The sequence below is a fragment of the Bufo bufo genome, chromosome 2 (assembly GCF_905171765.1).
Source record: "Bufo bufo chromosome 2, aBufBuf1.1, whole genome shotgun sequence".
Taxonomy (NCBI): Eukaryota; Metazoa; Chordata; class Amphibia; order Anura; family Bufonidae; genus Bufo; species Bufo bufo.
Window position 1 is genome coordinate 466,777,017 of NC_053390.1, and position 24,633 is coordinate 466,801,649.

A 24,633-nucleotide genomic window follows, 5' to 3' on the forward strand; every position below is an offset into this window, starting at 1 on the left:
GCGGGTGTCACGCCTTATTCCACTCCTGCTACAGACACGACATCTTTTTCGGGGTGACGGTTGGGTTGAGGTACCAGCAACGACATTGGGGAAATGTCGCTCGTGTAGACAGCTCACTACACTGGTGGATGGGGCCACGGAACCTCCTGGATACAGGAGGTTCTCGATGATCTCTTCCTGAAATTTGAGGAAGGATCCTGTTCTCCCAGCCTTACTGTAGAGAACAAAACTATTATATGCCAATTGAATCAAATATACAGACACCTTCTTATACCAGCGTCTGGTGCGTCGGGAAACTAAATAAGGAGCCAACATTTGGTCATTGAAGTCCACCCCTCCCATGTGAAGGTTATAGGCCTCCTTAACACAGGCGTTGCGGGAAAATGTGCAAAACATTGTAATGCGTTTTGCACTCGCGTGAGAAAAATCACGCATGTTTGGTACCCAAACCCGAACTTCTTCACAGAAGTTCGGGCTTGGGTTAGGTGTTGTGTAGATGTTATTATTTTCCCTTATAACATGGTTATAAGGGAAAATAATAGCATTCTGAATACAGAATGCTTAGTAGGTGATCAATTGAGGGTTAAAAAAAAATTAACTCACCTTCTCCTCTTGTTCGCGTAGTTCCCAGTCTCTTCTTTACTTCTTTAATGATGAGCTGTGGGCTAAAGGACCTGTGGTGACGTCAGATCACATGCTCCAATCACATGGTCCATCACCGTGGTGATGGACCATGTGATTGGAGCATGTGATCTGACGTCACCACAGGTCCTAGCCGGTAGTTCATCATTAAAGAAGTAAAGAAGAGACCGGGAACTACGCGAACAAGAGGAGAAGGCGAGTTAATTTTTTTAACCCTCAGTTGATCACCTACTAAGCATTCTGTATTCAGAATGCTATTATTTTCCCTTATAACCATGTTATAAGGGAAAATAATACAGTGAATAGACGGTCACCTAGCAACCATGCATGAAAATCACACCGCATCCGCACTTGCTTGCGATTTTCACGCAACCCCATTCACTTCTATGGGGCCTGCGTTGCGTGAAAAACGCAGAATATAGAGCATGCTGCGATTTTCACGCAAAGCACAAGTGATGCGTGAAAATCACCGCTCATGTGAACAGCCCCATAGAAATGAATGGGTCGGTATTCAGTGCGGGTGCAATGCGTTCACCTCACGCATCGCATCCGCGCGGAATACTCGCGCGTGTAAAAGGGGCCATAGTCGTGGACTGAGAGGGGCTTTTCAATGACACTGGTTGCCCGTTCTATTTGTATTGTCGTGTCTGCGTGAATGGAGGAGAGCATGTAAACGTCACGCTTGTCTCTCTATTTCACCGCGAGCAGTTCTTCGTTACACAAGGCAGCCCTCTCCGCCCTTGCAAGACGTGTGGTAACGAGCCGTTGGGGGAAGCCCCGGCGACTAGGTCGCATGGTGCCACAGCAGCCAATCTGTTCTAGGAACAAATGCCTGAAGAGGGGCACACTTGTGTAAAAATTGTCCACATAAAGATGGTACCCCTTGCCAAATAAGGGCGACACCAAGTCCCAGACTGTCTTCCCACTGCTGCCCAGGTAGTCAGGGCAACCGACCGGCTCCAGGGTCTGATCTTTACCCTCATAGATCCGAAATTTGTGGGTATAGCCCTTGGCCCTTTCACAGAGCTTATACAATTTGACCCCATACCATTGCTTAGGATGTATTGTTTGAAGCCAAGGCGCCCGGTAAAATGTATAAGGGACTCGTCTACGCAGATGTTTTGCTCAGGGGTATAAAAATCTGCAAATTTGTTGTTGAAGTGGTCTGTGAGGGGCCGAATTTTGTGGAGCCGGTCAAAAGCTGGGTGGCCTCTGGGACGAGAGGTGCTGTTGTCGCTAAAGTGCAGGAAACGCAGGATGGTCTCAAATCGTGTCCTGGACATAGCAGCAGAGAACATGGGCATGTGATGAATTGGGTTCGTGGACCAATACGACCGCAATTCATGCTTTTTGGTTAGACCCATGTTGAGGAGAAGGCCCAGAAAAATTTAAATTTCAGAAACTTGGACGGGTTTCCACCGGAAAGACTGGGCATAAAAGCTTCCCGGGTTGGTGGCTATAAATTGAGTGGCATACCGATTTGTTTCTGCCACGACAAAGTCCAAGAGCTCCGCAGTCAAGAACAGCTCAAAAAATCCCAGTGCCGAACCGATCTGAGCTGTCTCAACCGTATGCCTCACCACGTAATCAGACAGCGCCAGCCCCACTCTGCTGCCCTTGAAGCGGATCCTGCGCAACCTGTGGTCTAGCAACACGGGGCCGGGTACGCCTGGTGCCATCAGGGACCTCAACCTCCTCGTCCGAACTTTGGGTCAGACTGCCACTGCTTTCCACAGGTTCATATTCTGACCCGCTGGATTCGTCAGATGAGGGTTCCCATTCCTCATCCGACTGGGTCAGAAGCCTGTAGGCCTCTTCAGAAGAATACCCCCTGTTTGACATTTGGACTACTAAATTTAAGGGGTATTCCCTGAGACTACCCAAGAAAAAAAGCAAGCCTGTCTTACAAATGGGAGGCTAGCGAAGTACCGGAGGCCGTTGCGATTGATAAAAAATACCAAAACAGATTTTTTTTTATCGCCGCAGCGCTTGTAAAGTGATTGTGCACTGATCAAAAAAAAATTTTTTTTGTCACTGCGGCGGGGCGGGCGAACGCACGTGTGGGCGACCGATCAGGCCTGATCGGGCAAACACTGCGTTTTGAGTGGAGGGCGAACTAAGGTGACACTAATACTATTATAGATCTGACTGTGATCAGTTCTGATCACTTACAGATACTATAAAAGTACAAAAGCTGATTAGCGATACGCTAATCAGTGACTGCGGTGCGGTGGGCTGGGCGCTAAACGATCGCTAAATACCTAACCAAGGGGCCTAAACTATCCTAAAACTATCAGTCAATACCAGTGGAAAAAAAAGTGACAGTTTACACTGATCACTTTTTTCCCTTTCACTAGGTGATTGACAGGGGCGATCAAGGGGTTAATTGGGGTGATGGGGGGTGATCTGGGGCTAAGTGTAGTGTTTGGTGGCTACTCACTGATGTGTGCTCCTCTGCTGGGACCAACCGACGAAAAGGACCAGCAGAGGAGCACAGAAGTCATTTAACACCTTATATTTATAAATATAAGGTGTTATATGGCTTGTGATTCGGTTTTTTGAAAATCGCCAGCCTGCCAGCGATGATCATTGGCTGGCAGGCTGGTGACGAAATTGTCCTTTAACTTTTGCCGGCCCGCAATGCGCATGCGCGGGCTGGCTCTGACCGAAATCTCGCGTCTCGCGAGATGACGCATGGATGCGTCCAGGAGGAATGAATCGACCGCCGCCAGGACGCATCCGTGCGTTAGGCGGTTGGGAAGCAGTTAAAGGTATGTGTATAGAGCTGAGGACATGGGTTGCTAGATGGCCGCTAGCACATCCGCAATACCCAGTCCCCATAGCTCTGTGTGCTTTTATGGTGTAAAAAAACCGATTTGATACATATGCAAATTAACCTGAGATGAGTCAGAGCTTGAAAATATGACTCTTCTCTGGTCACACAAGTAAGATATGACTCTTATGTTAATTTGCATATGTATCAAATCATTTTTTTTACATAATAAAAGCACACAGAGCTATGGGGACTGGGTATTGCGGATGTGCTAGCGGCCATCTAGCAACCCATGTCCTCAGCTCTATACACAAAATCCCGGTGACAGGTTCCTTTTAATGCACTTTGAGGCACAGAGTCTTTTTCATTTTAGTACTCTCCTTGATTACCCTTATGTGCTACATAAAGTACATACACAGCTTGTCCACTGTTGCCAAACCCTTGACTTTGCTGAACAATACCAAATTGCTTAGCTGACTATCTTTGCTTCTGAAATAGCAATGGACCTCACTCTGTAGGGGAGATGGTGCACATAATGAGAACTTGGTCCCAATGTATACTGAATCATCATGGCAAACGTCAATCTTGGTGACTGGAATTTTGGCATTTCTTAAAAATCAATAGGAAGAGAGTTGCCTCACTAAGTTAATCATAGCACATTTCTTAGAAGCAGAACTACGGTAAGTCTTTTTGACAAAGGAAAAGATATTTCAGCCCTATCTAACCACTGTTAAAATGTCACAAAATGGAAGAAGCTGTGAATATAGGGCATGAAGATGCTAACTGGATAAGCCCATGTAGCGCTGTGTGAAGAACATGTGGTGGGGCATATAGTACTGTGTGTGCCGCACAGATATTTATTGCTGATGTCTACTACTGTGCTATTAGCTTATTGAGAGGACTCATCTTACTGTATATTCTATAGATTTCCTAATAAATACAAGAATGAAGTGTGTCATGTCTTCTGTTGGCAACCGCTGGACTGCCTGATCAGCTACACTTGGCTATCTCCAGAATTCCCATAGAAATACATGGAGCAGCAGCACAGTTTATTTCAGGGGGGCTGCAGGGGGTACGGGAACCCCCATTCTCATGATCGGTGAGGGTCCTAGCGGTAACACCCCCACCGAATAGTTATATTCTGGATAGGGGATAACTTTAAACAACTAGAATACCCGTTTAAGTGAATAAATTACAAGTTATACTGAATCTTTTCACACAAAGCTATCATTCTGCTCAGCTCCTCCTGCTATATAACATGCTGCCTGCAGCTCTGATACCATGCTCAATGTGACATTCATATTAACCACAGAGTCAAGTATAACTTTAAAATAAGCTTTAATCTGTATTCTTTCCTGAAGTGCAGTTGTCATTGTAAACAAAGCAAGTTATTACAGATGTCCAGCCAGACGTGTCTGATGCGTATGTCCTAATCAATGGAATAAGAAGAAGAACCAATTCAGAAACACTACGGAAAGTATCAGTCTTCTGGTCTGTGCTGTTCTCTAGCTCTTCACAGAAAAGTATCATTGTAAACGTCTAAGGGTACTTTCACACTAGCGTTGTTAGAATCCGGCAGGCAGTTCATTTGCCGGACCTGACTGCCGGATCTGTAAATCCGTATGCAAACGGATATCTTTTTTTCCGGATCTGTTAGACTTATTCATTGAAATACCGGATCCGTCTTTCCGGTATCATCCTTTTTTCAAAGCTAGAAAGAACTGCGCATGCCCAGACTGGAAAGTCAGATCTGTCGATGCGGAAATTTCCGGAACACTTGGTACCGGAAATTAATGGAATGGAATTTAATGCCGGATCCGGATTCAATGGAAATTAATGCCGGATCCATCAAGTGCTGCAGTATTTTCTCCGGTCAAATACCGTACAAGGGACGGAATGGAAGACATCCTGATGCATACTGAACAAATTGCTTTCCATTCAGAATGCATTGAGACAAAACGGAAGCGTTATTTTCCGGTATTGAGACCCTTTACTGGATTTCAATACCGGAAAAGAATAACGCTAGTGTGAAAGTACCCTGATCTGGAAAAGAGACTGTATGCTTACAGTGTTTTATGTAAATCAAAGCCAAACAAAAAAAACTAAAAATTGCACTCAACTAATTAGATAGGCCATGTTATCTGTGAAACACATAAGAGGTCATTGCACATAGAAACATGATAAACAAGATTTGATACAAACTAATTCGTACAATCTAAATGAGAAAAAGTGATATAAGGACCCCTACACGCATGATTTTGCTCTGAGTATTTTTGCTCACTAAAAAAAAAAAAAAAAAAAAGCCAAAAGAATCCACATGTTTTCTTCCATACTGCAAGAGATTTTTATGGCTTTTTTTTACTGATGTTTTTCCCCCCAAAAAAACTGTGTGGATGGTGTTTTATTTAATGGCATTTTTCCCACATAGAGAACTAAAATGACCACAAAAAAAAGGCCAAAACAATCAGCGTTTAGAAAAAAAAACACCAATGAGAAAAAATCATTGGGCAAAAAATATGTCATGCATATCATATTCCCCTGTTGTTTTTTAAAGCAACAATCGAACCAAGAAAGCAGGTGCAAAAAATTACACTGAAAACGCTAAATTGCAGAAGAACACCACAAAATACCTGTGTTTTCTGCCTTATGCTACCTGTAAACCAGGGGTGCACAACCTGCGGCCCGGGGGCCACATGCGGCCCTTGATACCATTCTGTGCGGCCCCCAACCATCTGGTAACAGACATGTATGCCTATGTCTTGTGGCTGCTTACATGTATTTCTGCCATTAGATGGGAGTCCTGGAAGTGTAACTAGACATTAATGGTATATAATGTGTGTTCAATATGCCATAAGTACAATATTTCAGTTGTTAATACACCTTTAAATTTTTATTTCGGCCCTCGTCATTGGTTCATTCTGGCAATGTGGCCCCCTACCAGGAAACGTTGTGCACCCCTGCTGTAAACTATGTCAGTTCTAAGACATCAAAAAAAGCAAAATAAATCATTTTGTAAATGACTGCCAAATCTCAAGGGGATGAATGTCCCTCTCAACTAGAATGAGGGTGCCTTCACACATGGCAGGTTTGGTGGCAGAAAATTCTGCAACTGAAAATCTGTTTCATTTATTTGAATTGGGCAGCAAGCACATGGATTTCCACAAGCTCCATTAGGGTGAATGGAACAGATTTTTTTAGTCGCAGAATTTTCTGCCACAAAATCTGCAGCGTGTGAACTGGAAACACCCTGCAATTTGATAACTGGGTTGACTAAGTAGGTCCAAGGAGGAATACATTTAACGCTATCTGAGGACTTAAAGAAAGATGTCACCATTAAAAAGCAATGTAAGCTGCAGACAGCATATTATAGAGCAGGAGGAGCTGAGCAGATTGATCTATATTTTTTTTTTGTGGGAAAAGATTCAACAAAACTTGTAACTTATACATTTCCATCTCTCCTCTCAGTAGCCCAAGTGATACGGGGAAGAAAGAAGAAGCGCAAATGGATAGAATCGTCACATACTAGGACATAAAATGCCATTTGAATGCTTACCTATGGTGAGTTGTGCTGGAGGCACAGCGCTCTTGAACACTCTTGGCAGGCTGCCGCATGCGCTGTCTCTGGTCCAAGGCTGGGCCTGCTGCGGTAACTATAGGCAAGTGTAGTGAATGGCAGCGCTGCTTGATTTAAGGGCACTGGAAGCAGTCGTCCATTAGGCCCCATAACACGCAGTTCTTGCTGCAATAAACACTCTGCCTCAATCCTCCAGTGCCCTTGAATCGAATAGTGCCGCCATTCACTACCCTTGCCTATCAGTAGCCCAAGTGGACAATTGTATCAGTGGCTGACAGCTATTTATGTATACACAGTTATATAGAGGGAAGGCTCTCAGTCACTGCCCAGTTGGTCAAAGACTGCCCACTTGATGTACCAAGCACAGGTAATGCTGAGATCTTAATGTATAAGGCCCCTTTCACACGGGCGAGTATTCCGTGCGGGTGCAATGCGTGAGGTCAACGCATTGCATCCGCACTGAATCCGGACCCATTCATTTCTATGGGGCTGTGCACATGAGTGGTGATTTTCATGCATCACTTATGCGTTGCGTGAAAATCGCAGCATGCTCCTCTTTGTGTATTTTTCACGTAACGCAGGCCCCATAGAAATGAATGGGGTTGCGTGAAAATCGCAAGCATCCGAAGCAAGTGCGGATGCAGTGCGATTTTCACGCACAGTTGCTAGGTGACAATCGGGATGTGGACCCGATCATTATTATTTTCCCTTATAACATGGTAAAGGTAAAAGGTAAAGGGAAAATAATAGCATTCTGAATACAGAATGCATAGTAAAATAGGGCAGTGACGTCATCAAAGGTCCTATTGCTCACAGATGAAGACCGAAGAGATGCCGGCTGCGCGAACAAGTGGATTAAGGTGAGTTAAAACATTTTTTAACCCCTCCAGCCGTATTGTACTATGCATTCTGTATTCAGAATGCTATTATTTTCCCTTATAACCATGTTATAAGGGGAAATAATACAATCTACACTATAACTAACCCAAACCTGAACTTCTGTGAAGAAGTTCGGGTCTGGGTACCACAGTCGGTTTTTTATCACGCGCGTGCAAAACACATTGCACCCGCGCGATAAAATCGGAACGCAATCACAGTCAAAACTGACTGCAATTGCGTACCTACTCGAGCAGGTTTGCCGCAATGCACCGGGACGCATTCGGACACGCTCGTCTGCAAGGGGCCTAAAATACAAGTTTTACTGAATCTTTTCCCACAAAACTATATATCAATCTGCTCAACTCCTCATGATCTATAAACACACTGCATTTCATGGTGACAGGTTCTCTTGAAGTCAAAAACTTTAAAGGGCACCTGCTGAGGTGGAAGCTGCTGCACAGCCCCATTCGGGTGGGGGCTAGGAGTGCCACTGTGCACGAGCCAGCACAAATAAATAGTTTAGGGTCTAATTCCCAGAATCCTTAGAATAAAGCTATCAACAAGGGTACTTTTACATGGTTGGTACAGGGCCAAAATGAGTACAGATCAATGCTAAAATAAGTTGATTGGCACTAGTTTTAAGAGCCTTTACACAGGTCCATCGAAAATGAAAGGGGCATGACCAAACATTGCTCTGATTTGTTTTGTCCCCCACACACCTATCATGTTGGCAGCACATGCCCTGCGTACAAAGGGCGATGGGCTGCCCGAGCATAAAAGAACTGATTGGCTGGCAGGAAGCATTTGCTTGTTTGTTGCCTGATCGGTGGAGTGTTCAGACAGGTCAATGATCAGCTGAACAAACGCTTGTTCTCCATTACTGGCCAGTGTAAAAGGCCCTCAAGTGATGACTTATCCTAGAAGTTTCCCATCCCATTACTATGTTGGGGAAATCTCTATTCTAGCAAAAGCAGGGTGCTGCTACACAAAACTCTAGTACAACTGGTGCATCTTTGTATTACATTGACACCCACTGACTTTTAATGATATCATACAAAGCTCCACAGGTGGTCATTTGCCTTTGGCAATAACAGTTGATATCAAGGGTCCAAGCAGCTGGACCACTTTTATCAACTTGTCATCAGGAGAGGTGGACAACAACTTGCATCATATAACAGCCCTAATCAGCATCGAAAAAGGACTGGCTGCTGACTAATATCACTGATTGTCTTGGGACCATATACATTGGTACTTTACACACATGATTACACATAGCTTCTTCTGACAATAAATGGGGAACAAAAGTGTAAGAAAACAACCGGATCATGCTGAAAAATAATCCGTACATGTAACCTCTGTACATGCTCATTATTTCCTGCCTTAAAGAGTTTACCTCCAATGATGCAGGATAGCCTGCAACCAGACCTTGTGTCGGGCAGAAGCAGGATTGAAAGAGTCCTGTATCTGAGGATGATGCCAGAAGCTTCTTCTACAAACTAGACATTACTAATTATCATGCCCCTTATTACTGTCGGCACACTGTCATTTGTTTTCTTTCTTACAGGTTAGGTGCCAACAACACTCTTCCCTTTCTCACAAAGCTACTAATCTGGGATTGACTTGCAATAATAATAATAATAACTAGGCCCCTCAAAAACTAAGAATATTCACCTTAGGACTGCATCAGCAAGGGATGATAAATAGACCGAGCGCTTGACAACACTCACAATCTGCTCTGTCATAATAATTAGAAAACAATGAACATACTGTATCTAGAGAAGAGAAGAGACTAGGACTTGCGTCACATCATGCCCAGCCCATGAGTACATCACAACTTGAGTAACATGATGTTATCATATGTATAATTCATGTTACTCCACTGTACTTAGTGGAGATTCTAGGACAGTAGAATCACTCAGTAGAGGGCAATTATTGTTGCAATAACCAGGTACGGTATGAGACTGATACACTGCAGCAAAAAGGAGCATGGTGTTCCAACTCATCCTGTACAGCTCTGTCTGTCTCAAGGATGGAATCATTCAGTCAGTACTGGTGAACTGTGGATGAAATTTCATGGTTACACAAAGCAACATATGCATATATAACAGAATGTGCTTTACAATTTATTTGTGCTTGGTTTTGTAACAACCAGGGATTGGTTCATGAATTAGGAGCAAAATTGCCTTACATGAATGACTGTAAATCAACCAAATCCACTCTTTGGTCATACAATGTACACAGTATATCACATCAATAATAATAATCACATCCCCCATATCTTTCTTTAAAAGGGTTTACTGCTATTACAACACTGATGGCGTATCCAATTGGTGGAGGTCTGACTTTTAGTAGCCCTGCCAATCAGCTTTTTGAAGAGGCTGCAGGTCTTCTCACTGTTTACACTGCTCCGTGCACCAGCATACTGTGCATTTAGTACTGGCTGTGCTATTTCTGCTTTTTCCCATTCAAGTGAACTGTAAAAAGCTGCAACACCCAGCACAGATGCTAAATGTAAAGCACTCAGGTATATGGAGCAATGTAACCAACAAAACAGCTACAGTACGGTGCTTGCCCGAGCACCACTGCCTCTTCACACAGCTGACTGGTGGGGGTGCAGAGTGTCAGACCACCGGATATTGATCGCTTGAGCCTGATCATCTGAGATGGTCATCGATATTGTAATCGCAGAAAATCCCTTTAAAATGAAATGTATAAAATAAGCTGTGTTTCTGTATCAAAGATATTACATAGATGTGTCATCATGTATTACTGAAAGACAGGGTGGAGAGGTCATTGGTTTCATGCACAGTCATGCTTTACACCTGCATTACATTTCTATAGAAAAGGCAAATAGAATTGCAAAAATAAAGCTTTTAAATATGGATGCGTAGGAATGAAAACTGCCATTTTTGAGGTCATAAAATAAAAAAAAATATCAGAGCTACTCATGCAGGAATGTATGATCTCTCCTAAAACTTAAAAGGAGAAGACTTCCTGAGTTCAGTAGAGAACATTCTTTCTTAGAGAAGTCACCATTGAGCCACAATAAAGGAAAAGGCTGGTGTATCTCAGAAATAACCACTTTGTGGAGAGATTGTTAGAGTTGATCATTACTAACGTTCTGAAATTTTGACTATCCTTCGGTATATGACCAAAGAAAGCCTGCAAAAGAAAGTTACTCTGCTCCTTGGAATACGGCTGTCAGGATAGCTACTATAAATGGCTGTTTCTTGCAGGCGACTTTCAGCAAAATGGTCACTGAGGTAAAAAGGGGGGATAGAGATTCTAGAACTCTGGTTGTTAGAAGTTATAGCTATTAGATCGGTGGAGGTCCTACCATGGGGACTCCCAACAATCACAAGAACGGGGACCCCATAACCCCTGCAGCCCCCCTAAAATGAACAAAGCAGTTGGTCACACATGCGTGCAGCCACTCCATTCACTTCTGACGGAGTTCCGGAGATAGCCAAGCGCTGTACTCTGTCTCCGGAACTCCCATAGAAATGAATGGAACGGGCAAATGTATGTGCGACGGCCTGCTCCGTTCATTTTAAGGGGGGCCGTAGGGGATACAGGGCCCTCGTGATCGGTGGGGACCTGTGGATAGGGGATAACTTCTAACAACCAGACTATCCCTTTAAGTAACGTAAGATCTCAAGATGGATAAACCATATGAGAACTGAATCAACTGAATATTGTGGGATCACAGACATTTACGGCAGTCATCTCTTACTAGGTCTAGAAATTCCACACAGGATGGCTTTTACAGCAGACGTGTAGGAACAATCACTTTACTCTTTAGAAAACAGATTTACGTTGTGCATTAGGAACCAAGGCCTCATGCACATGAATGTCTTTTTTGTGGTTCTCAAATTGAGGATCCACAAAATACAGATGCGGTCTGTGTGCCGTCAGAACTGGTGCAAAGGAAAACTGGCTTAGTTGTCCATACCAACCAATCAAATTCCTGCTTTCATTTTTCAGAACTCCTTTGGAAATGAAAAGTGAAATTTGATTGGTTGCTATTGGCAACTAAGCCAGTTTTCCATTACACCAGTTTTGATAAATGTTCCCCATTGACTTCAGTGGGTCTGCGGTCCGCATTTTGCGGACACAGTCTATCTTTTTGTGGAAAGCACACAGATGATTCGTGTGCTTTTTAAATCTGTATGTCCTTCCCACAAAAATATATATTTCCTATACTTTGCCGTTCATTGAAGTCAATAGGTTCGCAAAAAAAGTTGATGCAACACAGAGTATCTGTATTTTACAGATCCACAATTTTCGGACCACAAAATACAAATGGTCGTGTACACGAGAGTCTATAAATGCTGACTTTTAATAAATTCATATAAAACTTTCATCACAGAGAATTTCCAACTAAAACATGTGAATGGCCAAAATCAGAAGCTAGAACAGCAGCCAAAGTTTCTTAATTACAAACGCTTTTAGCATTGTTCTACTCCATTGCAGTAGCCACTTTTGCAAAACTGACCACATGATCCAAGACCAAAATTTGGCGTTGCTTGTAAATGACAACTAAGTGACAACCAACATAATACCAATATCTCCTTAACTAAGGCTATTTTCACATATGCGGCAAGAGATCCAGCAGGCTGTTCTGGCATAGAATGGCCTGCTGGAACGCTCTGGATGAGAAATTGCTGGACGGTACCGGAAAGCCTGCCAACCCCATTAACTATAACAGAATGTGGTTGCTATCCAGCAAATATGCAGACAATCGGCCAGGCAAAAAACTATTCTCTGCGTATTTGCCGAGTAGCAGTCGCCAGATCCCATTATAGGGCCAGTCAGGCATTCCGGCACTGCCGGATCCAGAGCGCTCCGGCAGCCTGTTCTCTGCTGATACAGCCTGCTAGATCTCTTTCATCATATGTGAAACTAGCTTAAATATGTCATCACTGTAGCTTCTCTTCTACAACATTGAGTTATAGGTGGAAATCTCATAATATATAGAATCAATGTAAATCTATGCTAAAGTGTGAACCACAGGAAATTTGCAGCATGTCGTAGAATGTAATTAACCTTTGGAGAGCAGAACTAAACATAAATTACACAAATCTAAGTAGCTTGAAAGTAAAGCAAAACAAAATGATTTTGGTTTCAACATTAGATTTCACATGGAAGACTCACTTTGGAATGCAAGTGGAAGGTGCACATTCATACATACACATATATAAGTTTGTAATAAAGTAATATATCCAAACATCTGTTTCTGCCTGTGTGTTATAATGTGCATGTTCCCTAATTTAAGGGAACACCACATATTGGAGGTCAGTCAAGAAGACATGGAGGAGATATGGCTCTGTAGGAATGCCTGGAATTACAAACACTGGGCCATGAGTAGTAAATAAAGAAGATTGCCCAGCATGTAACTCAAACAACCAAAAAAGTTATAATAATTATATTAATGAAGAAATGTTCAAACTTAGAACATGTTCCAGAACCATTAGGTGAAACAGTTACTAAGGTAGCTTGTCACGTTTTTTTTTTTTTTTAAGGTAGCCAAAGTTTGGCAGAGCTGGTGCTTTAAGGATCTAGGTCTGTGTTGATGGGGAATCAAATAGAGGCACAGTCCAGTTTGATGGAGCGAAGTACTCCTTTAAGGCAATGTCCCTCACAGAAGAACACATCGGAAGAAACTGCTCTTCTTTTGCTGTTCTTGGGTAATTTTGACTCCTTGGTTACTGCCTTGAGAACTATTTCCCTCCTGAAAGAAATGAACAAGTTAAATAATGCAATCTCTGGTCACGGTGGATACATCCAATTTTTTGCTATACAAGTTGTTCTATAAAGCCACCTTTAATGGGGAAATTTCCTTATGTAAAATAAAATAATAATGTCATATCATGTATATTGAGGTGCACTTCTTTAGCCCTTGAAGATGTACTGGGATCCACAATATATTCAAAAGACTTAAAGGGTTATTCCCATCTCAAACATTTATGGCACATCCTGTTGAATCCAGAGAAGAAAAATCTGCAGACTGGTTTACAAGCAGACTTAGAAAACAGAGTTTGGTTGAGTGCAATGGTGTTCTGATCCAAAGTGTGTTTTGTCTTAAAGGGGTTCTCCGGGAATTAAGAAAATGAAAATACTTAAATATTACTTTATTATAAATATATTCCCAAATACCTTTCATCAGTTTGCTCTGTGTAGGGAGCGATCATCAGGGGAAATAAAATGGCCGCCATGCTATTAGTACACAGAAGCACATGTAACTTCACAACACCAAACTGTGTCATCCTCCTCTCCCATTTGTCATGGATTATATTAATACATCTGAATCTCTGTAGAAATGGAGTTCATGAGGAGACAAAGTACAGAGAGGACAGACTGCGGTAATGTGGGGCTGTGGTAATGGAGACTACATACAAGTGTGGCTGCTCATTAGCCACATCCCCACCTCCTCTCTATAAGGCATGTCTCCTCTTAAACTCCATTCCTACAGAGATTCTGGATCATAATCCCTGACAAGTAGGATGAGGATGAGGCAGCTCTTTAGTTGTGCCCCCATAGATATATTATGGCCCCAGTTGGTGGCAGCGGAGAGTTCCGATCGGAGTCCCAGTTTAATCGCTGGGGCTCTGATCGGTAACCATGGCAACCAGGACGCTACTGCAGTCCTGGCTGCCATGGTTACTTAGCAATTTTAGAAGCATTATACTTACCTTGCTGTCTGTGGCCGGCCGGGCGCTCCTCCTACTGGTAAGTGAAAGGTCTGTGCGGCGCATTGCCTATAGCACAGACCTGTCACTTACCAGTAGGAGGAGCGCCCGGCCGGTCACAGACAGCGCAGGTAAGTATAATGCTTCTAAAATTGCTAAGTAACCATGGCAGCCAGGACTGCAGTAGCGTCCTGGTTGCCATGGTTACCGATCAGAGCCCCAGCGATTAAACTGGGACTCCGATCGGAACTCTCCGCTGCCACCAACTGGGGCCAAAATATATCTATGGGGGCACAACTGGGGCCATCGTATATGTATGGGGGCACAACTGGGACCGTAATATATGTATGGGGGCACAACTGGGGCCATAATATATGTATGGGGGCACAACTGGGGCCATAATATATGTATGGGGGCACAACTGGGGCCATAATATATGTATGAGGGCACAACTGGGGCCATAGTATATGTATGAGTGCACAACTGGGGCCATAATACACTGCTCAAAAAAATAAAGGGAACACTTAAACAACACAATGTAACTCCAAGTCAATCACACTTCTGTGAAATCAAACTGTCCACTTAGGAAGCAACACTGAGTGACAATCAATTTCACATGCTGTTGTGCAAATGGGATAGACAACAGGTGGAAATTATAGGCAATTAGCAAGACACCCCCAATAAAGGAGTGGTTCTGAAGGTGGTAACTACAGACCAATTCTCAGTTCCTATGCTTCCTGGCTGATGTTTTGGTCACTTTTGAATGCTGGCGGTGCTTTCACTCTAGTGGTAGCATGAGACGGAGTCTACAACCCACACAAGTGGCTCAGGTAGTGCAGCTTATCCAGGATGGCACATCAATGCGAGCTGTGGCAAGAAGGTTTGCTGTGTCTGTCAGCGTAGTGTCCAGAGCATGGAGGCGCTACCAGGAGACAGGCCAGTACATCAGGAGACGTGGAGGAGGCCGTAGGAGGGCAACAGCCCAGCAGCAGGACCGCTACCTCCGCCTTTTTGCAAGGAGGAACAGGAGGAGCACTGCCAGAGCCCTGGAAAATGACCTCCAGCAGGCCACAAATGTGCATGTGTCTGCTCAAACGGTCAGAAACAGACTCCATGAGGGTGTTATGAGGGCCCGACGTCCACAGGTGGGGGTTGTGCTTACAGCCCAACACCGTGCAGGACGTTTGGCATTTGCCAGAGAACACCAAGATTGGCAAATTCGCCACTGGCGCCCTGTGCTCTTCACAGATGAAAGCAGGTTCACACTGAGCACATGTGACAGACGTGACAGAGTCTTGAGACGCCGTGGAGAACGTTCTGCTGCCTGCAGCATCCTCCAGCATGACCGGTTTGGCATTGGGTCAGTAATGGTGTGGGGTGGCATTTCTTTGGAGGGCCGCACAGCCCTCCATGTGCTCGCCAGAGGTAGCCTGACTGCCATTAGGTACCGAGATGAGATCCTCAGACCCCTTGTGAGACCATATGCTGGTGCGGTTGGCCCTGGGTTCCTCCTAATGCAAGACAATGCTAGACCTCATGTGGCTTGAGTGTGTCAGCAGTTCCTGCAAGACGAAAGGCATTGATGCTATGGACTGGCTGCCCATTCCCCAGACCTGAATCCAATTGAGCACATCTTGGACATCATGTCTCACTCTATCCACCAACGTCACGTTGCACCACAGACTGTCCAGGAGTTGGCAGATGCTTTAGTCCAGGTCTGGGAGGCGATCCCTCAGGAGACCGTCCGCCACCTTATCAGGAGCATGCACAGGCGTTGTAGGGAGGTCATACAGGCACGTGGAGGCCACACACACTACTGAGCCTCATTTTGACTTGTTTTAAGGACATTACATCAAAGTTGGATCAGCCTGTAGTGTGTTTTTCCACTTTAATTTTGAGTGTGACTCCAAATCCAGACCTCCATGGGTTGAAAAATTTGATTTCCATTTTTTTATTTTTGTGTGATTTTGTTGTCAGCACATTCAACTATGTAAAGAACAAAGTATTTCAGAAGAATATTTAATTAATTCAGATCTAGGATGTGTTATTCTTGTGTTCCCTTTATTTTTTTGAGCAGTGTATAAAGATGGGGGCACAACTGGGGCCATAGTATATGGGGGGGGGGGGGGGGGGCCGCACTGGCCACCAATGAATGTAATTCAGGGGAGGGAGGGGGGCCGCACTGGCCACCAATGAATTTAAAACTGGGGAGGGAGGCGGGTCTGCCCCCTCCTGCCTGGCAGCACCTGATCTCTTACAGGGGGCTATGATACGCACAATTAACCCCTCAGGTGTGGCGCCTGAGGGGTTAATTGTGCGGATCACAGCCCCCTGTAAGAGATTGGGTGCTGCCAGGCAGCAGGGGGCAGTCATGTACACAGTTCTTAGTATATTCTAACTTGAAGCGTCCCCATCACTATGGGAACGCCTCTGTGTTAGAATATACTGTCGGATCTGAGTTTTCACAAAGTGAAAACTCAGCTCTGAAAAAGCTTTTATCTGAGATCCGTCTGTGTCAAAGTAGCCTACGGACACGGATCACGGACGCGGATGACAATCTTGTGTGGATCCGTGTTTTTTCACGGACCCATTGACTTGAATGGGTCCGCGAACCGTTGTCCGTCAAAAAAATAGGACAGGTCATATTTTTTTGACGGACAGGAAACACGGATCACGGACGCGGATGAACAACGGTGAATTTTCCGAGTTTTCAACGGACCCATTAAAAGTCAATGGGTCCGCAGAAAAGCACGGAAAACGGAACAACGGACACGGATGCACACAACGGTCGTGTGCATGAGGCCTTAGATTGCATACAGGTGGACATCATTTCACTAATTATGTGACTTCTGAAGGTAATTGGTTGCACCAGAGCTTTTTATGGGCTTCCTAACCAAGGGGGTGAATACATACATTTTCCAATTTTCTGTTTTCTATTTCTAAACAATAGTTTTATTTATATATTTTTCTCATTTCACTTCACCAACTTAGACTATTGTTTTCTGATCCATCAAATAAAATTCAGATTAACAAAACATTGAAGATAAGGCTGTAATGTAACAAAATATGAAAAAAGTCAAGGGGGTGAATACTTTTGCAAGGCACTGTAGCTTAGTGTCATCTGCAAAAATAGAAATGGTGCCATTAATCCTGTCCTCGATATCATTAATAAATTAAATAATAGAGGACCCAACACTGTAAAGTCCTGTAAACAACACACACTCTGTGAATATATAAGCGAGATTAATGAATGTGTCACAAAAGTCAATGTGGTTAGAAATAATAGAGGCAAAACCAACAATAAAATAAGCCGCCTAATATTACACAGAAAATCTACTACTAAGGGAAATAGACGAGGCGGCAAAAACATACTGAGGTTGATATTATGGGGGATGTCAACTACATAGATACAGACTGGGAGTCTGAAACCAAGTTCATGTCAATAACTAAAGACATTACTAAGGATGAGCGAACTTTTATTCAGGTTATCAACATTTTTTGTTATGGATTCTGCTACCATGGACCAAACCCTGGCCCTTCCTCTATTGGTAACTTAAGCTTCTCATCTGCCACACACACACAGAAACCACAAAAATCGTATTAATATTCACTGTACACAATTCTCTATTCTCTTTTAACTGTGCACTCTAGAACGCACTGTCGGTTTGTAACAAACTCCCCACAATCCATGACTTCTTCCTCTAACACTCTCTGAACTTGCTGGCCCTTACAGAAACCTGGCTTCAACCTTCTGACACTGCTTTCCCTGCCTCCTTATCCTATGGTGGACTTAATTTCTCCCATACCCCAGACCTGATAACAGGAATGGTGGAGGAGCAGGCATACTTTCTCCACAGTACACGTTTCAGGCGATTCCCCCTGTATCCTCTCTCACATTCTACTCTTTTGAAATCTATACTATCAGACTCTTCCGCCATTCTCCCTGCGAGTTCCAGTTGTCTATTGTCCCCCAGGCTCATCCCACCAATTTCTGGATCACTTTGCCGCTTGGCTTCCTCACTTGCCATCTTCTGAATCACCAACTATTATTATGGGTGATTTTAATATCCCCATTGATGATCCTATCTCCCCATCAGCCTCTCACTTTCTTTCTATAACCTCTTCTCTTGGCCTATCACAACTTACTTCCTCTGTCACGCACGGACAGGGGAATACACTTGATTTAGTATTCTTCCGTCATTGCCCAGTCTCAAAGTTTACTAACCCTTCCTTCCCACTTACAAACCACAATCTTCTTTCATTTACTATTAGGACCCTTTCACTCTTCCCATGACAAAACTACTTTTCACACTTATAAAAACCTACACACCATTAAACTGCCAGCAACATATTGACATCCTAGAGTTAGCCCTCATCCCAATCCCTTCCCTCTCCTGTCCAGACCTGGCTGACAATCATTACAACCCTACCTTCAAAACCACCCTGGATGAAGCAGCTCCAATATCTGAACGTCCCGACACAGAACACAGCAACCCTGGCACACACCTAAAACAAAGTTTTCTCCAGCGGAGCTCCAGATGTGCAGAATGCTTATGGAGAAAATCGCGAATATCAGCAGACTTCCTCCATTTTAAATTTAAGCTTAAAAAACTTACAATTTGGCCCTCAACATTACCAAACAAAAAGTACTTCACCTCTCTCATCTCCTCACTCTCAAATAAACCAAAACGATTCAGACACTTTTCATTCCCTTCTAAGTTCCAGAACCAGTCACTGACCTCACTGAGGACATGGCCACTTACTTCAGAAATAAGATTGGCAATATTCGGAAGGAAATAATCTCCCAGTCCCCAACCAATTAAAATCCTCCTCCCTCCCATATGTTCTCTCTCCTCTTTTGACCCTATAACAGATGAAGAAGTCTCCAGTATTCTCTCTTCTTCTTGACCTGCAGCAGTGATCCTATCCTCTCTCACCTTATTCAGTTCCTCTCCCCAGCTATCATCACTCACCTCACTACAATATTTAACCTCTCTGTCTCTTCTGGTATCTTTCCGTCCTCTACAAAAAAAATATAAATAAAAAACAAAACAGTTTCTAACCTCCCCTTCATTTCTAAACTCCTTAAACGTCTGGTCTACTCTCGCTTAATAAGCTTTCTTTCTGCAAACTCTCTTCTTGACCCCTTACAATCTGCTTTTCGCACACTCCACTCTACAGAAACTGTCCTTACTAAAGTGTCTAACAATCTTCTGACAACAAAAAGGAATGGCTATAATGCTCTACAATTTCTTCTGGATCTCTCTGTGGCATTTGATACCGTAGACCGCACCATGGTCCACTCAACTGGCCTTAAGGGCACTGCTCTCTCCTTGTTCTCTTCCTATCTCTCTGGCCGCTGGCTCTACTTCTCCTCTACCTCTTGATGTTGGCGTTCCTCAGGGTTCAGTACTAGGTCAAAATTATCTGCCTGAGTAGACGTATGAGGAGAAAAATAATAAAAGATTTATTAAATATAAATAGGGAAAACTGAATATCACGTCTGTGACAATCAGGCTTCCAGACTCCAATGGTGGTGTAGGAGAGGGATTAAATCCACACCACTATAATAGAGTCCGGACTAGAATCCTATACAGCTAGCACTGCAGTGCTAATATAAGCTGATCAGGAAATTGCACACGGCTCAAGGGGTTAAACCAGGCACAGGTTTGTCAGGTGTAGATCAACCTGGCTGGGCGATGTGGGATAGCTGACAAGTGAATCAAGCCCCCTTGGGGTAAAGCATCCACCAGGTGCCACAATATTGTGGACGCTCACTCAGCCATCTCCATCAGCCCAAACAGCCAAGGTGTAATGATGATCACAAACCCTAAGTACACAAGTCAGCTGTAGCGCTGCCTGAGTCAAGCACACACCCTGCCTAAAGAGCCGTGTAACAAACACAGGATCACCGACTTCAGTACTAGGTCCTCTACTCTTCTCTCTCTACACAGCCATCATCGGACAGAGATCAGTAGATGTGGCTTTCAGTACCATCTCTATGCTGACGACACCCAGCTAGACACTTCATCCTCTGACATCACCCCTGCTTTACTCTAAAACTATGCTGGCCATAGACTTCTATTATGACGAAAAGCAATACATAATGCCTCTCATAGGCTTCAGTGGTGCATGCCATCATAGAATTCCGTTATGGTGTGTGGTAGCAGAATCCATAACAGGATTCTTAAATAACCCGAACCTGTACGCGGAAAACTTCGCTCAACACTATTTATGAGGGTTGTTAAATTAATCTAATCAGTTTCTATGAGGAGGTACATTCTAGACTGGACTGGGATGAGTCAATGGATGTCATATATCTTAACTTCTCCAAAGCATTTGATACTGTACCACATAAAAGGTTAGTATATAAAATGAGAATGCTTGGACTGGAAGAAAATTTCTGTATGTGGGTAAGTAACTGGCTCAGTGTTAGAAAACAGAGGTGGTGGAAAGCTATGAAAGCTATGGAGACAATGTAGCACAGTCTGCATGTTTCTGTAATCCAGACCAGCTCTAGCTGCTGCATCCAGATGGGATAAAGTAGTGGGGCCTTGTTCTTAGATGAGAATACCTACCAATTGTCAGTAGGCAACAATATAGTATATGTAAACAAGTAAAGCATCAATATATAGGTATATACGTTCCTGCACATTTATGACTGCTTCCAAATGGCAACACCCATCGAGGTCCAATAAACACTTTGGGGGAAATTTATCATAGACCAGCGAAGACAAATATGCTGGGGCCTCTAGCCCCATCCCCACCACATCCCCTTTTCTGGAAAGTGGCAAGTGCGATGGAGAAACGGCACTTATGAAAAACATTTTGCACAAGTGATGTTAAAAAGTCACAAACAAACAGAGTTGAAAACTTGCTGGGGGGGGATGATAAATCTCCCCCTTTATCTTACCATTTTCTTGTCCATTTTTGCTTTGATATCCCGCGCCAAAGTCAAAAATGCCTACAAAAGAAATGACAGTGTGGTAAAATATGCACGACCACTAACTTTTATTACAGAAAGACCCAGAGGCTAACTAAGTTTTATCCCTTTTTCTGTATAATTATACAACACCAGCTTATTACTCTGTAGCCAGATTTGCAGCCATTGTCCTAAATAAGATCTCAATTTTATGGAAAACCAATTAATCAGAATATTATTGCCATTCTCAGTGGCCATTGAAGCTCCATCTATATAGTGGCGTAGCAGTTTGTACAGCATAATGCATATGGAGGTGTATATTACTTATTCTTATGATCATGATAAATCAATACATATAGATGTAACAATATGTCCCTTTTTCTTATAATAATTATTACTTTTTTATGGGCTGCTCACCTGGCTATATAAAGAGCCCTTATCGCTAAACTCCTGGCAGCTCATAAACATTCAGTTTGCTAAAAATTTAGCTATAATGAGTGTTTATGAGATGTCAGAAGTTTAGAGATAAGGGCTATACATCTACCCCTGACTGGTTCGGTGTGAAACTGAAAGCAAGGTACCCTGTAGACAGACTAAATTGAAAAAAATATTTTTTAGAACTAAATGAGTAAAAGGCAATCATTTAAAAAATTGTCCCACCTAATGTGTTCATAGCCTTTACACATGTTTGTTTTTTTAAATAGGCTGCTACTAATTTGTAATCATTATAATAACTTATTACTTTACCATATTTATTGATCAAAAGATTTATATCTATATTTTCATAATATTCTTACGTATTGTATAAGGTGCTTATTTTTCTACATTGCTAACATGCATAAATATATACCGTATTTTTCATTATGGAAATGCTCATTAGTACAGGAAGACCAGGGAGCGGTGAATGCAGCGCTCCCTGTACAGGCTCTGTACTAACTGCTTCCTGTTCTTCTCCTGCAGATTCCTCACACTGTGCTGTGACCTGCGCTCTGATCTCACGCTGTGCGACGTCGGATCACAGCACATCGCAGAAGGAAGACCAGGAAGAGCATTGGATCTCAGGGGCGACGGCGTTGTACGGAGCAGGAGAGGTAAGTAGATTTTTTTGTCTGCTCTGAGCATGGGGATCTAAACTGAGAGTCATTCACATTGGAGGTCTGAATGGGGGTCGTTCAAATTGGTGGTCTAATCTGAGGTCTGAATGGGGTGTCTTATTCATTTTGGGGCTTTACTTCTTTTTTCAAATTTTTTGATTTCCCTAAGGGGACTTGAATATGCAAGAGGTGGAGACAACAGCCAGCAATTAGTGTCAGATATTGTGCAGGGACCACTGAGGATGCCGATTCGGTGATGAAACACGTCTTGTATACTGGCAGTGTCTGCTATTAGTTTATCTTAAATTTTATATTGTAATGACTAATTATTACACAAAAAGTGCGATTCCAAGCCAAAATGGGGAGCGAGAGACAGTATGTTTGTATTTTAGAATAATGGGTTAAATCAATGTGGGCAGCATTTAATTAAGTATATACAAGTGTATAGTCACACCAAGCACTCAGGGGCAGTTCATTTTTCACTGATGGTTGTTAGGAGATGAAAATTGATGACAAAAACTTAAGCAAACCAATCAAAATGGAGTGAAAAACTGATATTTATGACCAATCCTGAAGATAGGTTATCAGTAGAAAAAAGCAGACAACCACTTTAATACTGCTTGTGTGCATTAGGCCTAAAAGTAGTATTATGGTGCCATAAATTTTTGTTCACTTGTGCCCCCTAGTGGAAGACAATAATGTCCCAGATGAGAAGCAGCACTCTTGTACAGGCCTCATGCAGTCATTTCTCTTATTTTGTCTGCAAAAAAATAAAAAACATCCTTGAAAAGAGTGAAATTTCCTTGCCCGAAATCTCCTTTTCCTCAAGTCTGAAGCAGCACCTAGGGTATTATTCCATCTATGCCTATGGTACGGAACGCAGTAAAGAAGCACATAATCAATTGACCAGAAAGGAAAGGTCAAGACGGTCTTAGGGCCAAAGTACTAGACAAATAGTCTGTCAGATGATCTGAACTCAGAAGACCTTTGAGAGTAAACCTCTATTGTTCTTTTATTGAAAAGCGTATAACAGGAAAATTTTAGATTGCTTATAAAATACAATGTACTATCCCTATAATGCATTGCATTTTAAAGTCAGTGCTATTTTGACATTGACCCGCAGGCTGCGCCAGAGAGGTGCAGCCTGCTGGGGAACACCCAAGTCAAGTTTGGGGCTTACACCAGGTCATAGCCTATACACACATTGGCAACCCACAAATGCATTTGCGGGGTGCTGATGGGAGACAGAGGGAGTCCGCTCCCTCTGTCACCGCTTACATGCGGCGAGCACCATTCTTGGCAGCATGTAAGGGGTTAAACAGCCTGGATTGGCACTCCTGCGGGTCCGGGCTGTTAGAGAAAGGCATTCAGGGCTTTCCAATGATCTGTCTTGAACAGTGAGTAAAACTGTGGAAGTTCGGAATTCAGTCTGGTTGCCATTAGATCTATGGGCTCCATCTGCTGACAAGGTTCTGAAATATCTTGGAATTTAGTTCCCATTCTCCTGGTACTCATCTTATATGAACAGACGATATTCCTGCTACTTTGATATACACCCGCTTCATAATCAGGGAACATTCCTGCTGCGACTTCTGGGAACTCTTGGTGCCCCTTTGTTTATGTACAAGACAGGATCACTTTGTCTGATTGGACTTTAACATACATTCCCTTCAATGCATTTTTAAAGAGAAAAAGAGCAAATCTTATGGCTGCGAGTTCTCGCATGAGAGACGTTTCTCTTCTCGAGATCAGGATCCCTGAACCCACTGGCACTGACAAGGGGCTTCCCACTAATAAGTCAAGGTGTCGGTTGTTGTCAGGATGTGTTTGGGGGGAGCAAAGGACTATATCTAGATAGGGATTTACATAAATCCCTTTGGAGCGAAGAAGAGCCACCAAGACTATGGAGCTGCCAAGCTGACTTTGTAAACGCCAAAGGGGTCAAGGTAAGACCAAATAGGAGGAATAGTAAAGATGACTAACATGTCCTCTGTAAAGATGAGCAATTCAGAGAAATTTTCTATGATCTCGATGAACAGGTACAAGAAAAAGAAGCGTCT

The 24,633-nt window shown here is 43.2% G+C and overlaps 1 protein-coding gene across 2 annotated transcripts in view; it reads right to left on the minus strand.

Annotated features, from left to right (window-relative positions):
- Window positions 1-11,944: 11,944 nt before the first annotated feature.
- RAB8A (RAB8A, member RAS oncogene family) overlaps window positions 11,945-24,633 on the minus strand; it is a 43,854-nt gene continuing 31,165 nt past the window's right edge. The window contains exons 7-10 of one of the 2 annotated variants that reach the window (XM_040417672.1): window positions 21,471-21,521; window positions 19,805-19,809; window positions 16,037-16,042; window positions 13,936-14,179 (exon numbers count right to left, since the gene is read on the minus strand). In XM_040417672.1, coding sequence (XP_040273606.1) covers window position 14,179; window positions 16,037-16,042; window positions 19,805-19,809; window positions 21,471-21,521 — 63 coding nt within the window. In that variant the 3' untranslated portion in view covers window positions 13,936-14,178. Of the gene's footprint in view, window positions 13,600-13,935; window positions 14,180-16,036; window positions 16,043-19,804; window positions 19,810-21,470; window positions 21,522-24,633 lie in introns of those variants that run through there. The other variant, XM_040417671.1, reaches the window with a different exon arrangement.